The following is an 18,412-nucleotide window of genomic DNA, read 5'->3' as shown; positions in this document are numbered from 1 at the left end:
TCTACTAAAAATACAAAAAATTAGCTGGGCATAGTGGCGCGTGCCTGTAGTCCCAGCTACTCAGGAGGCTGAGGCATGAGTATTACTTGAACCGGGAGGCAGAGGTTGCAGTGAGCCAAGATCGCGCCATTGACTCCAGCCTGGGTGACAGAGAGAGACCCTGTTTTAAAAAAAAAAAAAAAAAAAAATTGAGGGATGACTCCAAACATTCAAAGGAAAAAAGTCAATACCAAACCATTAGTGCCATTCAGATGTTTTATGTATATGCATCACAATTTTACTTTTTTGCTTTCTACTGGATTTTTATACATAGGGAAAGAATATAACAAAACAAGTTTTATCACTGCATTTTAAAAACCCTACCAGATCAATTATATATAGAGATATCTATAAGGGGACATTTGGGTAAAATATAGCAGTGTTTTTTAAACTCAAATCTATACAATGAATAATGAGCACAATATACATTTTTGAATAAGAGGTTGAAAATAGCAAATTCATCTTCAATAATGGAAAATATAACCACGAGTACATGATATACTGTATGGTATACGTGGGGAAAAGTGGTGTGTATGACCCAGTGGGAAGAGGACAGGCTGGGAATCAGCAATCTAACATTTCAAAGTCAGTTCTAGCACTTTCTGGCTGAGTAACCTGAACAAGTCATTTAGCCTCTCTCAACCTCATTGTCTTCAGCTTGAAATGAACATATTGGGATAGCTTTTTACCAAGAGCCCTTTCTGACTCAATCTGTGACCTGTGTGTATTACACTTAAAGTATGAAGTATATCAACACTATTATTAGATTTTGAAGCTTGTTGAATTTCATGCTTCTAAAACATTGTTATAAGAGTTCTTCCAGTTCTGGACAAGGTGGATAAATATGCTTTTATTACTCCCGATAATTATAACAAAAGGCACTGGACAAAACATATACATCAACTATCAGAAGACTGTAAAAGTTGAAAGGCAGACTAAGCACCTCAGGATTCCGCAGCCTAGCAGTGAGTTCCCTGGTGGCTAATTTTGTCTGTTTTAACCTCCAATGCATCCCAGCCTGGTCACCAGAGAAGCCCACGAACCATAAATGCCAACTGGCAGAGATGAAAAATAATCCCCAAAAAAGGCTGTTCTTTCTACCTAACGCAGTGGGAAAAGGGCAGCCCAGCAACACAGAAACCTTTCAGCCATACCTTCCATTCTCTAGGTAAACAGAGACCCTTCTGCTACACCTTGTCAGTGGATGCTGCAGCAGCAGAGTCTGTAGGTACAACCTAGTTTTCCACCACCGTCTTGCAATAGCAGTGGTGCACTCTACTGCAAACCTGTGAGTGGAACCCTAGCTTCCTTCCATTCCTGCCTTGCAGAAACTGGTATCCCTCCTTCGCTGAGCTTGAGAGTGGGATCCTGACTTTCTTCCCCACCCTATAGTAGAAGCAGCACCCTCTCAGCCCAAGTCTATGGGGAGAGCTGTATCTTCATCCCTAACCTGCAGTAATGAGGCAGCTGAGAGTGGTGAAAACTCTATCATCTATGCCCACCGTGCAGTTACATGTAAAATAGTACTATTCCCCAACCAAGTTTGTGGGCACAGCTTTGACTTCAACCCTACCTGCAGTACTCTCCCTCCCACCCAGTGCCACAGAGAATGTGGAGCAGAGTCCTGCCATTTGAGTAATAGACAAGTGGGGCAGAAACAATAGCACTGCAGTAGTATTAAAAAAAACTTTGTAAACTAGGTTGACATTTGGATCACGGGCTACAAAAGGGCATTCTAAATCCAAACAGATTGACTACAGGCTACAATTTTAAAGATTTAGTAGGAACGAGAGTCAAATAATACTCAAAATATCAAGGATACAGTTCAGAATTACTCATCAAAAGTTACTCTGGAAATAACAAGGAAAATCTTAAATAAAAAAGGACAATTGACAGACACCAATAACTACAATATCTGTGTCATCTTGATGTTGCTATCAGACAAGAAAAGCAGCTGTCATAAAAAATGCCCCAACAAGCAATTATGAACACTCTTGAAACAAATGAAAAAAAAAGGAAATATCAGAAAAGAAATAGATATTAGGAAGAACCAAATAGAAATTTTAGAACTGAAAAATATAATAACTAAAAGGAACTCACCGGATTATGGGGTCAGTAGCAGAACAGACATGACAGAGTGAAGATGAACTTGAAGTGAAGATCAGTAGAAATTATCCAAGTCAAACAACAAAGAGAAAATACGTATTTTTTAATTTTTTTTTTTTTTTTTTTTTTTTTTAGAGAGGGTCTCGCTCTGTCATCCAGGCGCGGGTGCAGTGGTGTGATCATAGCTCACTGCAGCCTTGACCACCTGGGCTCAAGCAATCCTCCTACCTCAAGCCCGCTGAGTAGCTGGAACTACAGGCACACACCACCACAATCACCAATTTTTAAAAATTTTTGTAGAGACAGGGTCTCACTATGTTGCCTAGGCTTGTCTCAAACTCCTGGCCTTAAGCAGTTCTCCCACTTCAGCCTTTCAGAGTGCTGGAATTATAGGTGTGAGTCACCATGCTTGGCTTAGAAAATAGATTTTAAAAAGTGAACTGAGCCTCAGAGACCAGTGGGACCATAACAAAACTTTTAAGCATTTGTATTGTTGGAATCCCAAAAGAAGATAAAGAATGAGAGGCTGAAAAAATATTTGAAAAAATTAATAGCTGAAAACTCCCCAAATATGGCAAAAGCAGTCAAGAGAGAAATGATGCATTACTTACTTGGGGATCCTTTTATTGAAATGAAATACATTAAGAACAGTGTAGATATGGAAGCATCTGTATCCCTGGTTATCCAGTTCCTTTTCAGGACCTGGCCTTCACATCTGACAAATATGAAATTTTTAGCCTTGAGTTCAACTTAGCTTCTAACCTTAAGCTGATTGACAACCTTGAGGTACTACATAGAAAAAGCCTCTCAAAGTGTTATTTCATTTTTCTAAACAACAACATAGTTATGGTAAACACAGTTTACTACAGGTATGCATTTTACATATATTAACATTGAAGCCTCACATGAACTCTAATAAATACTATTATTGTTCCCATTTTACATAACTGAGGTACAGAAAATTTGAGCAACTCACTCAAAATCACATAGCTAATAAATTCTAGACTGAAGTCTAAGTTATAAAAGTTACCCAAAACATTAAAATATTCAGGAGACAGGAGATCTTTTAAGTGGACAGTTGGTTTGCCTTATGATTGAATCAGATCTCTTATGTATTCTCTAATACAGAGATAAAGAAGAATTTGGGACTTGGTTCTGAAGTCATTTGGACATTAATGATATGGAATAGTGTTGGGTCATTTGTTCAGATAGTGCAGATTGAGCTGTTTGTTCTGTAAGCCATTCTGTATTCACAAGCTGACGTTCCTTAGGGGTGGTAACTTTTGGCACCATTAGCACTGGTGATGCCATCTTCCACACATATGCAGAGACCCAGCTTCACTTGACACCTAGCCTTTCTTTGTACCTGGAGGTGTTCAGTTCATATGAATTCTTTCCCTAGAGTTGCCACAGGCCTTAAATTCTTACTTCAAGTTGTCAGTGTCTACACATTTAATGAAACAATGATATTGTTTGTAAGTTTTGGCTAATTTTCCTTGTCTCTGTTAACTGTTACCGCTATATATAACTAGATCACAGCTAATAACTTTTACCAAAAGTCATGATAATGATCACCAGCATTTGTCTAGCATTTTACAACATTCAAAGCACCTGAATGCATTGACTCATTAATTCTCATAACAATTTTGTGAGGTGAATATTAGGATCCCTTTTCTGCCAGAAACAGCAAGCAAAACTGAATGGCATTGTACGATTTTCAAATTGACTTCCTTAAGACCTGGCTATAAATCATATATTCGCCACTTGGACTAGATTTACAAGAGGTCAACATCGAGTTTTTATGAACTTAAAAACAAATAGGTTATGTTCTTTTAAAACATAAAAATGACATTTATTTTAGTTGAATTATTTAGGTATGTTTCTCACTCTGCAGTCTAATTTAACAAAATATTTGTATTCCTCTCTACCCCATCTAAAATGTCTTTGTGCTTTTCTTGTTGAAAAATAAAGTGTCTCACAATATTAACTAGAAAATGTTTGGTTTCTGGCATCTTAGGAGTTATAACTAAGTAAAATTACAAAGCAAAAGAGTAACTTCAGTAGAGGCAGTATGTGTCTAGGTGTTAAAATTGTAGACTGACTCTAGGGGCTTCCAGATAGCTGAACATGTGGTGTTTCCTAGAGGGTGATGCACCCAGGGAGGGCTGGAACCACCACATTCCTTTCTCCATTCCTCATTCTGTACATCTTTTCAGCTATATCCTTTGTAATTAAACAGTAAACATTTTTAAAATGTGGACTCTAGAATCATCCATAGGCTTGAGTTCTGCTGCACTGTGTACTAAATGCATGGCCTTGGGTAAATTACTTATTACTTGTATGCTTGGTTTTCTCAGGTATAATATGAGGGAAAAAAGTACCTGTTTCATAGAGCTTTGTGAGTTTAAGTGAAATAATAAATGTAAAGCACTTAGAATAGTGCCTGGCACTAGTAAGCCCTCAATAAATGTTAGCTGGTAATAGTATAGCAATAAATAATAGTTACAGCTATTTCCAGCTACTAGAGGAATTTATATATTAGTTATCATATATATAGAGAGGATTACGGATAGATATAAACCTGAGCAGCACCATTTTAAGAGGGCCCTGGATACTCCTACTTTTGGAGGTCCAATTCCACTTTATATCATATATACTTAGAATACAATTATACCCCACATTAAATAAACTTTTTATGTAACTTTAAAGAAATGGGTTAATTTTTTATTGGCTATTTGACATATTTTGTGGACTTTGAATTAAACGCTTACTAATTTTCATTTTTCATTGTATTCTCCTGAGATCATATAGCAATTAAATGATGAAGCATGAGCAAGAATTCTGGTCTCCTGGCTTATAACCAAATCGTTCCAAGAGAAAAGATGAGAATATTGTTTTCCCACCCAGAAGGAACTGCTGGAGTCTAGTCCACTTTAAAACCTAATTCAAGCTGGAGTGCCTTTTGCTCAAATTAACACTCCAGAATGCTCAAAACTCTGAAAATAATACTGAATGTTTCCTTTCTTTATTCTTTTCTTAGATTGTGGTTTGAATGTTCATAAGCAGTGTTCCAAGATGGTCCCAAATGACTGTAAACCAGACTTGAAGCATGTCAAAAAGGTGTACAGCTGTGACCTTACAACGCTCGTGAAAGCACACACCACTAAGCGGCCAATGGTAGTAGACATGTGCATCAGAGAGATTGAGTCTAGAGGTGAGGCATTTGCAGTGTGGGTTGCAGTGGTCTCCTTTCACTACCAGTACCAGTCCTGATGCCTTTTGGGTACCTCATTGCACAATACGGTTGTCTTCTGTAATTTGGAGGGGAATGGTTTCATATGTGAAATGATCTCAAAGACTGAAATGAATTAATTTAACAAGTAATTAAATAGCTTGATTTCAAGGTACATTTAACCAAGTATAGCAAATATGCTTATATAAACATATATTTATAGATGATGCTTCCAGTCTGCAAAAGTTGACAGGTAAAGACAAATTCATTTTTCAGTTTTTATATTTTTCTTTGGTTCAAGAAGCAAAAGTGTAAATGCTCTACTGAAACTATCTAAAGCCGAAAACAGAGCTGCATCCTAATTATTCTTTCCCACTTGGGAAAAACAGGCCTATATTTTATCTTAGTCTTCTGTTATGTAAAAGAATTTATGATGTAATTGGGGTGATGAATTATTTCCCTTAAGACTTAATATATTTGACTTAATTAGACCAAATGATGAGCCAGAGATATTCAGGTGACAATAGGTAAGAGTTAAAGAACTGTGTGTGAAATCATTTTATTTTGGGAGAAGAGTGTGAAAAGATTTCTAAACATGTATATTTTATTTCTTCTGACACATTACCTCCCAGCTTAAAGTGTGAAAAGTTAAAATCTGAAGAAAAGACATAATTCAGAGAAACTAACTAGTTTTATTTGTCAGGTCTTAATTCTGAAGGACTATACCGAGTATCAGGATTTAGTGACCTAATTGAAGATGTCAAGATGGCTTTCGACAGAGGTATGTTTTTCACAATGTTCCATAACTTAAGACAATAATACTCTTTGCCAGATTTTTATGAGGTATTTTTTGCATTATTTTTTCTAAATCATCGATGATTATTATACCAAATTTAAAAACTTAGCTTATAATTTTTTCTTTTTTGTGAGTTGTAATTATTAAACAGTCAAATTTCAGAGTGCAAAAGAAGTATAAAATAAAACTATGTTACCAATATTTGAGTATCCAAGGCTGGTCCATGTTCACCAAAATAGAGAGCAATTACATTCGCCAAAAACAATAGAATAAAGAGTAGGATCTATACCATGACAGATCTCAGGCTTCTCAGGCTTGAGTTAACCCACCTCACCCTGCCTGTCATCCATGCCCCCCTGGCATCTTCATCACCATCTTCGATGAGCTGAGACCCAAGCCTGGACTCGTGTGTTGGGGCCAGAAAGCTGAAAGCAGCTTTAGTGGCCTTCCGTGGGGCTCCCATCCGCCACTGTAGGAGAAGGGGCCTAGTCAAAGAAAAGCTCAGTGGAGCTTAATTTTCTTAGCTAACATTTAAATTAAGATTTGCTTCCATGGTTCTCCAATTTGTCTTTGCTTTAAGGACTAGAACAAGGTGGTTCCAAAGAAGACCTGTAGCCTTGACAGGAAGTAAAGGAGTAAGAGTTAGTGATGTTTTAAAGAACCACTTTCCTTTGCAAGTACGTATTCCAGTTCTATCACAGAAACCTCTCCCTTTCACAGACCTCCTGTAGGCAACAGGGGCAGAAAGCAAAAATAATTAAATATTCATTACCAACCTGAGGGAAACAAGGCCAGCCCAAGTACGTGATTAAGAGCAAAGAAAGGGAGGTGAAGTAATGGTGTATTCACTCCGAATAAGCATCAGGAAGAGCAGTCCTGAATCCCTGACAGGTTGAACGGGAAGAAGCATCTCTTTACTCTGGAAGCTCTACAGCTGAGCATGTCCATTCCCAGCCTCTGGCTACGAGTCTCAAAACTAAATTCACACTGACAAAGAAATTGAATGTTCCTATGGACCCCAGAGAACAAAGAAATGGCACAGTTTCCTCTATTGAAAATATAAGACAACCATTTTGTGACCTGAAAACACCAGTAACAGATTTTAAAATTCATGGAGAGCTCACCTTGGCTCCCTGTAGCCACACTGCTGGGGGCCAGTCTTTGGCCTCCCAAGGCCAGATCTTGCAGATGAGTGTACCAGCACTCATCTGCAAGATCTGTAGGAATGATGCAAAGGATTTTAACAAGAGTTACAGGAAGCCAGTGACTCAGATCATTAAAATCAGTTCTGTATATAAATACTGCCCAATTCCATGCATGTTCAAAGGAATAGGATATCAAATAAACAGAGCAAAATAATTTGGAATAATTAAGGATGATCACTTCTGAGAGACATAAACCTCAAGTAATGAGATCCAAGAAAGAAGACAATATCCATAGGATGCTGGAATGAACTCATTTAAGAGCCAAGGTAAAAAGGCAAGTTTGGGGAAATCTTCCCCAGCGTAGTCACTGAATGGAAAGCTGACTACTCTGACATCAGCAGCTGCCATTATACCTCTGCTACATTTTGTCCTTTGGTGGAATCACAGATACTTATGTGACAAGTACAGTGAGAGATCCATGGTCAAAGCAAATAAAATCTCATGAGCTTTACCCCAGAAGAGCCCTAGTCTGGTGGAGGCAAGAGCAGAAAGTAAAGAAAGAATCAGGAAACAGATATTATAGACTGTGCTGATATGGTATAGCCCTACTTAGAATGTAGTACATAGATATCAGATTCCAGGATTTGTTTGCATTATTTCAAAACAGAAAATAAGTAAATAAATAATACAGGTGGAAGAATGTATTTGTGTATTTGTGTATACTTACTAAAAAGCAGGTTTTAAAAGAACCAGTTTAATAACAACATACATAGGAAGCCCCGGCATGTTACTCTTTTAGGCTCCTAGCTTGTCTAAACCTATTTTCCATTGATTCGTTAACTCAAAAATATTAAGCAGCTACTATATGCCAGGCACCATGTTCTTTACTTTAGATACGATGGTTAACCATGTACGCTTGGTCCTTGCACTCATGGAGGGCTCACTTTAAATAATAATCACGCAGTAGCTATTGATTTTATTTTAATAAGGGCTATAAAGGAAAATATTAATAACTGGGGAGCTTAACCTGTCTGGTAGGGCAGGTGAGGCATGCTGGAGATCAGAAGAGGCTCTTTCACAGAAAATTAATCATTAATATGTGACATGTAGCACACTAAACTTTATGTTAAAAACTGAAGCATTGCTAATCTTTAAAATCTGATTTATATACAGATATGTCTTTCATTAAAACAGTGCTGTGAATCCAGGTATTTATTTTTGTTTCTTTCAACATCCTTAAAAGATGGTGAGAAGGCAGATATTTCTGTGAACATGTATGAAGATATCAACATTATCACTGGTGCACTTAAACTGTACTTCAGGGATTTGCCAATTCCACTCATTACATATGATGCCTACCCTAAGTTTATAGAATCTGCCAGTAAGTATGAATGCATGTATTTCAAATAACCTGACAACCTCTTCTTGGTAATCACTCTTCCTGGTTTTCTAGTTAACTTGAATGCATTTTTGAAATATTTCCCCTTTGCCTCTCTCTATGGTTAATATACTCACAAGAATTTTGCATTGTTCTGTAACATAGATTATTTTATAACTTAATACCATGAGAAGCTTCTTTGTAATGTGCTAAACCTCATTTTCCAAAATAAGGCTTATACCAGTGCTCTTTAGACGTAGGCCAATGCTTTTGTAAAATAAAATAAAAATGAATAACTGGAAAAGTAAAATTAAAAAAACAAAACCCCATGGTGAAACCCCATCTCTACTAAAAATACAAAAAATTAGCTAGGTGTGGTGGCGCATGCCTATAATCCCAGCTACGCAGGAGGTGGAGGCAGGAGAATTGCTTGAACCTGGGGCGGAGGTTGCGGTGAGCCGAGATTGCGCCACTGTACTCCAGACTGGGCAACAAGAGCAAAACTCTGTCTCAAGAAATAAAAACAAACAAAAACCCAACTATCTTTTATTAAATTCAGCAAGCATAAGATTTCTGTCAGATTGCTATATGTTTCTAAATTCTTATTCTCAGTTTCTGTACTCATATAAGTTAATGCAGACTATTAACAGCAAACTGGCACTGGCCCACAGATCATACTTTGAAAAGCACTATTTTATATCAAGAAGTTTTTTTAAATTCTAGTTGAAATGAAAATGAGAAAAAGCAAAGGTTTATTTGTCAAAGTTTATGCTGTAAAAATCGTACCTGTAATTCACACTTCATTTTTTAAAGAAGGGAGTTCTTAATGGTTTTAAGTATTAGCATTACCAGTTTTTTTTGGAAAAGATAGGCTATTTCTGTCACTTTGCTTTTCTCTCTTTAAAACCATATGTTGTCTTCATCTTTAAATGATAACATCACTTCCTTAGTAACACTAATTTGCTTTTTGACTTGGGAATTTCATGAAGTACAGTCTTTCTTTGTTCTAAATTTTAGTTTCCCTTTCAGGGCTTTCATGGAGGATTTTTGTGGTTAGTTCCATGGAGCCCTGATTTCTTGTGGGTCAGCTCAAGCTCCCATGTAGAGAACAGCCATGAGAATTACACTGAATTCTTTCAAAGCATTAGGTTAGAAAGCATGACAAATTCTAGGTCTCTTATGGACTCAGGGCTGATCATGAAAATTTGTATGAGGGATCTCACACATCCTTGTCTCATGGGGCAGACATTTCCTCTCCAGACGGGTAAGTCTCTTTGCCACTCATCTAGAAAGCAACACACACACACACACACACACACACACAGAGCCTGTGAAAAGCTGCGTGGTCCACGGTGTGCTGTGATCACCAGGACTCTGATCCCACTGAAAGTGGGTGAGTTCCCACTCTGTTGTTGCTTGGAAGTAAAACTGAAGCTTGGCTGTATGCCTAACTCCAGGGCACATGATCAGCAGAGGACAAAGCAGTGATGCAAACCCAGGTTCTGAACTCCACATACCGCCATATCTAGGAAGAAGTAAAAGCCAAGCTTCCTCTTGGATTTTGAGGCCTTTGCCCCCACAATTCCAAATGACCTCTCCTTTCCTCACACCCACCTTAGCTGCTGAAAAAAATCTCTTTTTATTGTCCTTCCAAATCATTTGTCATCACTGTGGAGTTTGTTTCTGAAACAGCCTTCTCGTCCAAAATTAGCACCCCTTATCTCACCTCTCAGAGAACTCTGGAAACCACATCATAAGAAAGAAACTTTTGGAAATCAAGGTAGAAATTTCTCCTTATAATTTCAGCTATTTGGATGTCTTGATTTATGTGACACCAAAAACCCTGGCATAATATTGATATATAATATAAATGTTTGTTGTACATGTTTGATAGCAATATCTTGTTTGTGGAACATTGTGTCCTTGTACACTCTCTTCTGGCAGTAGAGTAAGTTTCTTTCTTTAGATGTGCAGATACAGCCATTCTCTTAAAAGGCAGATAAGAAAGATGAGAGAAATTAACATTTATAGAGCATAGACGAGGTGCCATAGACGAGCACTTTACATCCATGATGTAATTTTAGAAAGGAGGAGATGTGATGGAGTATCAGTAAATTGTGTAAGGTCACATTGCTCACTAGGGGAGGTGGCACTGGCATTCACACACATTTCCAAGGTCAGAGCCCTTGCTTAACCCACTCTGTCACACTGCCTGGCTCACTTGATAGAACAGGGAATGAGACTTACACAAGGGAAGGAAGGAAGGAAAGAACGCCTTTCAAATGAGAGACAGGGTTAAATGATCCTTCCTAATGCAGATATAGTCTCCAAAATTTTTTTCTCTCTCAGCTCCTAAAAATGTCTCTGGCGTTTATTAGCATCCTTTGCCAACAACAACAAAAAAAACCAGAATTTACATTAAACTTTTCTTCTACAAAAGCTGTTTGAGCTCTGCTTTTGCTGCCTTCTTGGAGGAACCTGCAACTGTAAAGCTGGAAGGGAGTGACCGCAGGAAATGAAAAAAGGAAAGCAAGGGTGGAGAAGGCCAGATCATCCCATGCTACAGCTGGAAGTTCTTCCAAAGCCCCTGGAAACTCCATGATAAACCCACCTGAAGTCTGGGTTCACTAACCCCCCCGTTCCTCATTCCCTCTCCCCATCAGTTAAGACATTGCTGCCCTAGGATAAAAAGACAGGTGCTTCTCACAGAGCCTCCAGTAACCCAGCATTATGGATGCTTCCTGGTCACGATGGAAACAGCACTACCAAAGTTGCGCTCATGGTAATGAGGGGAGAAATCTTCCTCTGGCCAAGGATTCTGAGAGCTCTGTTCCCAGAGCATCTTAGAAAAGCTACTTGTCTCAGTGTGTAACCTTGAGTGAGTCAGATCAACTCAAATAAAACCCAGGGTTCTTGGTCCCAAGCAACTTAAAATTTCTGGAAGAGAAGCCTGGGAAGGAGAACTTGTTAGTGTTTCCTCAGCCCTGCCACTGAGCCACCCCTTTTGCTAAGTTTTAATCTTCTTGTATTCAAGTTTCTCTATGTAAAATTAACTAGACATACTGTAGAAGAGCTTTTAATTAGATCTTTATGGCCTTAGAGTCTTTATTTCCTTCTCCGACAGTGTTCACATTTTCCAGATCCTTCCAGGCCGTCCTCTAATGCCATCTGCTCTTGCCTGGACCTCTCAGCTGCAGACCGTCTTTTTCCTCTGATTCCCATCACCTCTAATTGGATATCTTTACTGCCTCCTTCCTTCATGCTGGAAGGTTATAATGACGTTTTGTCTTCCTACTTCACGGGAATCCCTTTTAAAGGGAGGAGTTCTCGCTCATGTTCCTTTTCCCACAGTACCTGTGACAGTCCCTTACTTACATAATAGGTGTAATAAATATTTGTTGAATAAGTCAACTTATAATTTTATATTGAGAACTGTAGGATGTTAGAGTTTGAACATATTCTAAGGGGTCATGCAGCTAGACTCTCTTCTATAAAACATTCTTTTTGAAATATTTAGTTCCTGCGAGCTCACTCACTGCTTCCAGAGGCAGCCAGTTCACTGCTGGACAGATGTAACAGTCATGAAGCCCTTCTGTGTACAACAGAAATCTGCCTATTTTTATTTAATAATTCCCTCCCATTAGCAGTGTTCTTGGCTTCACCCTTTTCCATGTGTATTTTGTATATTTGACAATTGATGGTCATTCATCTCTGAATACATTCCGTTTTGTCTATTTCTCTCTTAAATTATGCTTCTTACGGCTAAAGAGTTGTGTTCTCTAAAAAATGGTAATGGGTAATACTTTAGTAAGTGGAAGAAAAGGAGAAATGAGTTCCAGGGAAGAATGTCTGCCAATTTGATCTCAGTATATTCAGTGCATTTTGTCATTTGTTTCCAAATGTATATCTCCAGCCTGGAGATGTAAATGTCCTCTCCCTGAACACCAGATTAATCCACAGTCAGCATGTTCATTTGAATGCCTGACAAACATCTCAAATGGAACTTTTCTCCACCAAACCTCCTCCACCCACAGTCTTTCCGATCTCAGTTAACAGAGGCCTCGTCCTCGCAGCTGCCAAAGCCAAAAACTCGGATCATTCATGATTCTTCTGTTTCTCATACATCCTTCGTCAGGAATCCAATGAACTCCACTTTCAAAATATACCCAGAATCCAACAAATTCTTATCACCTTCACTGATACCCGCTGGTCCAAGCTACTGTCATTCTTCACCTGGATGTTTTTAATAATTACTGGAATGGTCTTTCTGCTTTTATTCTTTGCCTTCCAGTCTGTTTTCCATTGGCCAGCCAGAGTACAGATAACTGAAAAATACATGTCAGATCGTGACCTTTCTTTGTTGCTAACCTTCCCATTTATCTTAGTAAATGCTAAATCCTTAAAATAGCCTGCATTGCTTGACATGATCAAGTGCCCTGTTGCCCTTCTGACCATACCTGCTAATATCCCCCTCTTCACTCAACTGGCAGCCACAATTGGCTCCCCGCTTTTCCTCAGACATTATAGGCATCCTTTCCCCTCAGGATCTCTGCATGGCTGCTCCTCCACTAGCGCTGTCTTTCTCCAGATCTCCACATGGCTCATTACCATTGAGGTCTATCCTGACCACACCACTTAAAATTGCAACGCCCCAATACTTCCGATGCTTTTATCGTGCTGTATTTCCCATCGCTCTTGCCTCATTCCAATCGTGTAACTATAATATGTCATATTCATGGTTTATTGTCAGTCACCCTCAGTAGCAAGTAAACTCGCCATGCGCAGATTTTTTTTTGCTCGCCCGGTAACACTGTCTCACAGTTCTCCCTACAGAGATTAACTGTGGGAATTAAAAGGAAACGGTTATTCTTTAATTTCCAGATTTGTGTAGTTTCAAATTAATTTAATTTATCTTATAGTAAAAACTAGAGCTGGGTGCAGTGGTTTATACCTGTAATCCTAGCACTTTGAGAGGCTGAGATCGCTTGAGCCCAGGAGTTTGAGACCAACCTGGGCAACATAGTGAGACCTCGTCTCCAAAAAAAAAAGAGTAACATTTAGCTGGACATGGTGGTGGCAACACCTAGAGTCCCAGCTACTTGGAAGGCTGAGGCAGGAGGATGACTTGAGCCCAGGAAGTCAAGGCTGCAGTGAACCATCATCATGCCACTGCACTGCAGCTGGGGTGACAGAGCTGTCTCAAAAAACAAACAAAAACCCTAACTAGTGGTTGTTATAGTAAGTGGAGTATTCTTTTATTCTAGAAATTCGATGATTAAATTTCAGTATCTGAGCTGGCACCACTGTTATAAATTGGCACTTTTTAAAGGCCCCGAAGTTCAGAGACCATACATCATTTATCATGGCAAAAAGCAAATCCATTCTTCATTCAAAGAAATGAGCCAGGAACTATGAGGAAATTTTGGGTAGACATTGTAAAATGGTCAAAGTTTGTTTGAATTAAAAAGCTTCAGTCATTGTTCAGTTTCTGAAATTTATCACATCTGCTTTACCAATGCTAGGAAATTTTCACATTCATCTTACACCAATTTTTACCTGACTTCAATTCATTACCATTGAGTTGGTTTGTTTTATAAGTTGGAAACACTAGGATTTTTGGTCTTGTGTCTTGGATGTTGCATTCTGGTCAGATGTAGTCTTCATAGCATTTCAAGGCCGCCATCCTGATTAGGACTCAGCAGCATGTAGTCTCATTGAAATTACCTTGAAACCCAATTTTTTTTTCCCCGCCAGATGGAGTCTTGCTGTGTCACCCGGTCTTAGAGTGCAGTGGCACAATCTCAGCTCACTGCAACCTCTGCCTCCCAGGTTCAAGTAATTCTTCTGCCTCAGCCTCCCGAGTAGCTGGGATTACAGGCACCCGCCACCACACCTGTCTAATTTTTAGTAGAGATGGGGTTTCACCATGTTGGCCAGGCTGATCTCGAACTCCTGACCTCATGATCCACCCTCCTCAGCCTCCCGAAGTGCTGGGATTACAGGCGTGAGCCACCGCACCCAGCCTAACCCAACTTTTAAAAGCACCCCATCCTTTGACATTTGAGTAGAAGCAGGAATGTACTGTGGTGCTCTTTTTTTTTGAGATTACAGAATTCCAAATATGTTGTTTTCAGTTATACAGATGACTAATGAATTGAATGCAGTCTGACCTCAAAGGAATGTGCTGGGGTTTTGTTCATTTGGAACTAAAACATTCAAATGTAGATGGTTCCCTTCAAAATTTACACCTTTGGAAGAGTAACATTTATTTCAGGGCTCCCGCCATCAGGCAAAACACTTGGAAGTGCCTTCAAAGTCTGCCGTGCATTCTTCTGAATGTCTGAGTCATAGAAAATTTTGCATTTTGAAGGTAGATTTGATTTTTCTATATAAAACAAAGTAATTTAAAATTAAACATAATGAATAAAGCAAGTAAATGTTGGATGGTACATGTTTTGGTTTAAAAAGAAAAAGGTATGAATATCAATTAATAAGACTTTCCTGGGGTCAGAGTGGGTAATGGAGTGACAATGGGTAATGAAAATGGATATTTTAAGCAGTGTACCATCCCGTAAGTATTATTCTAAGGTTACTTCATTTGCATGTATAAGTTTTTATCTGTGTCGACATGTCTGAATTTTTTGTAGTTACATCCTGTATTCAATGTCCAATTTCTGAAGTTGTCAGACTCCAAGACACTCAAGTGACAAAATTAGATTTTCCCTCCATCCCCAAAAGTCCAAGTAAATAGTGTTGCCACATTGAAACTAAGAGCCTTTGGAAATCTGGACTTGAACCTTAAAAATGATTTACGAAGCTGTTGGACAAGGAATTATAAGAAAGCATTTCTTACCAGTTTCAGAGGATTATCACAAGAATAGAATTCAGTGAACCATTTGTATCAATTTTGTGTTAATGCTTTTCTTCTTGGTATTCAACTTGCCATTTTAGAAATTATGGATCCTGATGAGCAATTGGAAACCCTTCATGAAGCACTGAAACTACTGCCACCTGCTCACTGCGAAACCCTCCGGTACCTCATGGCACATCTAAAGAGGCAAGTTACAGACTTTGAGTCTTATACTTGTATTGCATCCAAATTTTAAGGACAAAATGAAATGAAGGGTGAAAGAAAGGACAAATGATCTAATGAATGAATAAATGCATAGCTATATTGTCTTTTGCGAAATTGTACTAGTTGAGAAGGAATGCTAAAAATATTTTACACTACAATGCTGAGTACAGACTTGATTGTGTTATAAATGGATTTGCAGTTTCAGTATATGTTTGCAGATATGCTAGAAATACCAATATTCTGCCAAGGACGTGCACTAATTTTTGTGGGGAGAGTTGTGGCTGCAGAGACCTTTGCATAATAAAGCAAGAAGAAAGCAACTTAGAACTTGCACGGCAGCTCACTTTTCCTGTCTTATTGCTCCAAAAAAAGCACTTCAAACTTGGTGATGGAATTTTTTGATTATTGAATTAATGTTGCCAATACTGCAAACTGATGTAAAAAGTGGTGCAGTAAAGAAGTAAGGGATAAAGGGAGGAAAGAAAAAGTATTTCAGTTAGTTGTGGTTTGATGTTTTCAGGCGATTGATAGTCATGCAGTTTACTCCCTTACTCGGTCACCCTTGGTCTCTATCAGTTGAAGCAAAGGTTTCCAGATTATATGACCAAGTTTTGGTAGTTTTAGGTTTTCAAAATTTAAAACCAATCAGAAACAAAAATACATTTGTGGCCAAAGGCATGAGTTATACAAAAATGATATTTTAGTCACTCATGAATGTTTAAATTTTTCCTCTCATTTAAAACCTTTGTTTAATGTGCTTACAACTTCACTTATAAATTCAGGTTTGCTTCCTATTGGGATGTAATTAAGTGTTCCACGCTAAAACAAAGGACTAACTCTCAAATGATATTCTCTGTGCTACTGTGCAGTGGTAAAAAGCATATAAACACATACCCTCCCTGACGATGCTGCCTACCCATAGCCATTGCTTATTACTGTCGCTGCTGTTCTCTCCCTAGACACTTATTCAACTGTCTACTTGCAAAACTACTCTATAGCAAAGACAGCCAGAGTGAAGGGAGAGTGGGTGGATTAAATCAAGGTGACCCAGTTCCTTCTCAGCTATTTGCAAATGTAGGTTTAGAACTATAGGCTGTGGGCTGTGGGCTGTGGGCTGTGGCAGGAGGATCCATAGATAGAACTGAATCCATACAGTCCAGCACATTAACACAGGCTTGAGCCTCAGTGATCACCACAAGTTTAAATTATCTCTTAACATCGTTTACTTTAGGGAAAGTCAGTACTTTGATATTACAGAGAAATAACCTGTTGATAAGTAGATGCAAACTTTTATTGTGAATCTTGTTGTTTTAGTGTTCAAGCACAATGAAGAACATATGGCTTACACAAAGTCATTTATTCCTGGTACTTGCATTTTTCAGAGTGACCCTCCACGAAAAGGAGAATCTTATGAATGCAGAGAACCTTGGAATCGTCTTTGGACCCACCCTTATGAGATCTCCAGAACTAGATGCCATGGCTGCATTGAATGATATACGATATCAGAGACTGGTGGTGGAGCTGCTTATCAAAAACGAAGACATTTTATTTTAAATTTTTAATTTGAGGGGAAAAGAAATGTTTTACAGATGAAGGAATGTTTTATAGTAATTTAATTTGCTCCTGTAGCTGCATTATTTCTTGATTAGAGGTTTGGGCATATAACCAGATTAAAGTGAAGGAACTTTCTGTTGTTTTTGTAGCACCGCTCAGCTGTCTTGTAAAACAGTGAACACACGCTTTCCGGTTCTAGTAATCCTGGGTGTTTATCACGTTCAGAGAAACTCAAGCTATTGCATGATTAGCCCCCTATCTGGCAAGGAAACCCCATACAGAAGAAACAACAAACCTGCGCCTGCACCGCCTCTGCGTCCTGGGTAGTCTGTGCTTGTAATCCAGCATGTTTCACAGAGTAAGCCTGTTGTGACTTTGCTTTTGGGGTCTATGTCATTGGTTTCTGATGCTTGTACAAACATGCACACACAAATGGATAAAACAGCACCTCTGGCTGTTGCATTACCATAGACCATATCACATGCCTACATTTTGCAAATGATTTCTGGTTTCTCTTAGTTCTTCTCTAACATAGTACTTTCTTTCCAGCAAAAGCAAAAGGTGTTTTCAGATTTGTTACTTTAATAAGTTATCCATACCAATAAAAAGTGTACAACACAGCATTTTCTGTTAAATTATTATTGGTTTTCAGTTGTAATTTTGTATTTTTTCTGGCATGCATTTATTTATTAAATTGGCCTTTAGAAATCAAAAATATTGATAGCTTACTTTTTTCTGGAAGAATATTCGGGAAAATGTGTTTGGCCATTTATTAAATACTGAGTACTTCTTCTGACCTCTTTTGTTTACTGTTAAAAGTGATAAGCTCCTAAAATAATCATTTAAAACTGCTTACAGTTAGAACAACCATTAATTATATTTATTTTTCTTCTTGTATTACTCTGGCAGAAATCTAGAAAATATTTTCTTCATACTTTTTAACGAGGGGTTGGGCAGGAGTTCCTTCCAGAGCTCTCAGAAGAAGAAAGAGGCTAACTAAAAAGAGTGACTTCTTCTAAACATTTGATTTGTCAAAAATGTACGACATCGACATGCATTGAGCTGACAAGGCTGCCTGAGAGATAAG

At 38.4% G+C, this 18,412-nt stretch overlaps 1 protein-coding gene across 7 annotated transcripts in view; it reads left to right on the top strand.

Moving 5' to 3' along the window:
- Nucleotides 1-18,062, top strand: part of CHN1 (chimerin 1) — a 200,155-nt gene extending 182,093 nt beyond the window's left edge. For 3 of the 7 annotated variants that reach the window (XM_025405372.1, XM_025405368.1, XM_025405367.1), the window contains 5 exons: nt 5,186-5,359; nt 6,081-6,158; nt 8,562-8,699; nt 15,648-15,753; nt 17,154-18,034. In XM_025405372.1, coding sequence (XP_025261157.1) covers nt 5,186-5,359; nt 6,081-6,158; nt 8,562-8,699; nt 15,648-15,753; nt 17,154-17,325 — 668 coding nt within the window. In that variant the 3' untranslated portion in view covers nt 17,326-18,034. Of the gene's footprint in view, nt 1-5,185; nt 5,360-6,080; nt 6,159-8,561; nt 8,700-15,647; nt 15,754-17,153 lie in introns of all 7 variants that reach the window. The other 4 variants (XM_025405369.1, XM_025405370.1, XM_025405373.1 and 1 more) reach the window with 4 other exon arrangements.
- The last annotated feature ends 350 nt before the right edge of the window (nt 18,063-18,412 follow it).

Source organism: Theropithecus gelada, chromosome 12 (genome assembly GCF_003255815.1).
Source record: "Theropithecus gelada isolate Dixy chromosome 12, Tgel_1.0, whole genome shotgun sequence".
In the NCBI taxonomy this organism is placed as follows: Eukaryota; Metazoa; Chordata; class Mammalia; order Primates; family Cercopithecidae; genus Theropithecus; species Theropithecus gelada.
The sequence above is the reverse complement of the archived record's forward strand: the minus strand, read 5'-3'. Positions and strand labels throughout refer to the sequence as shown.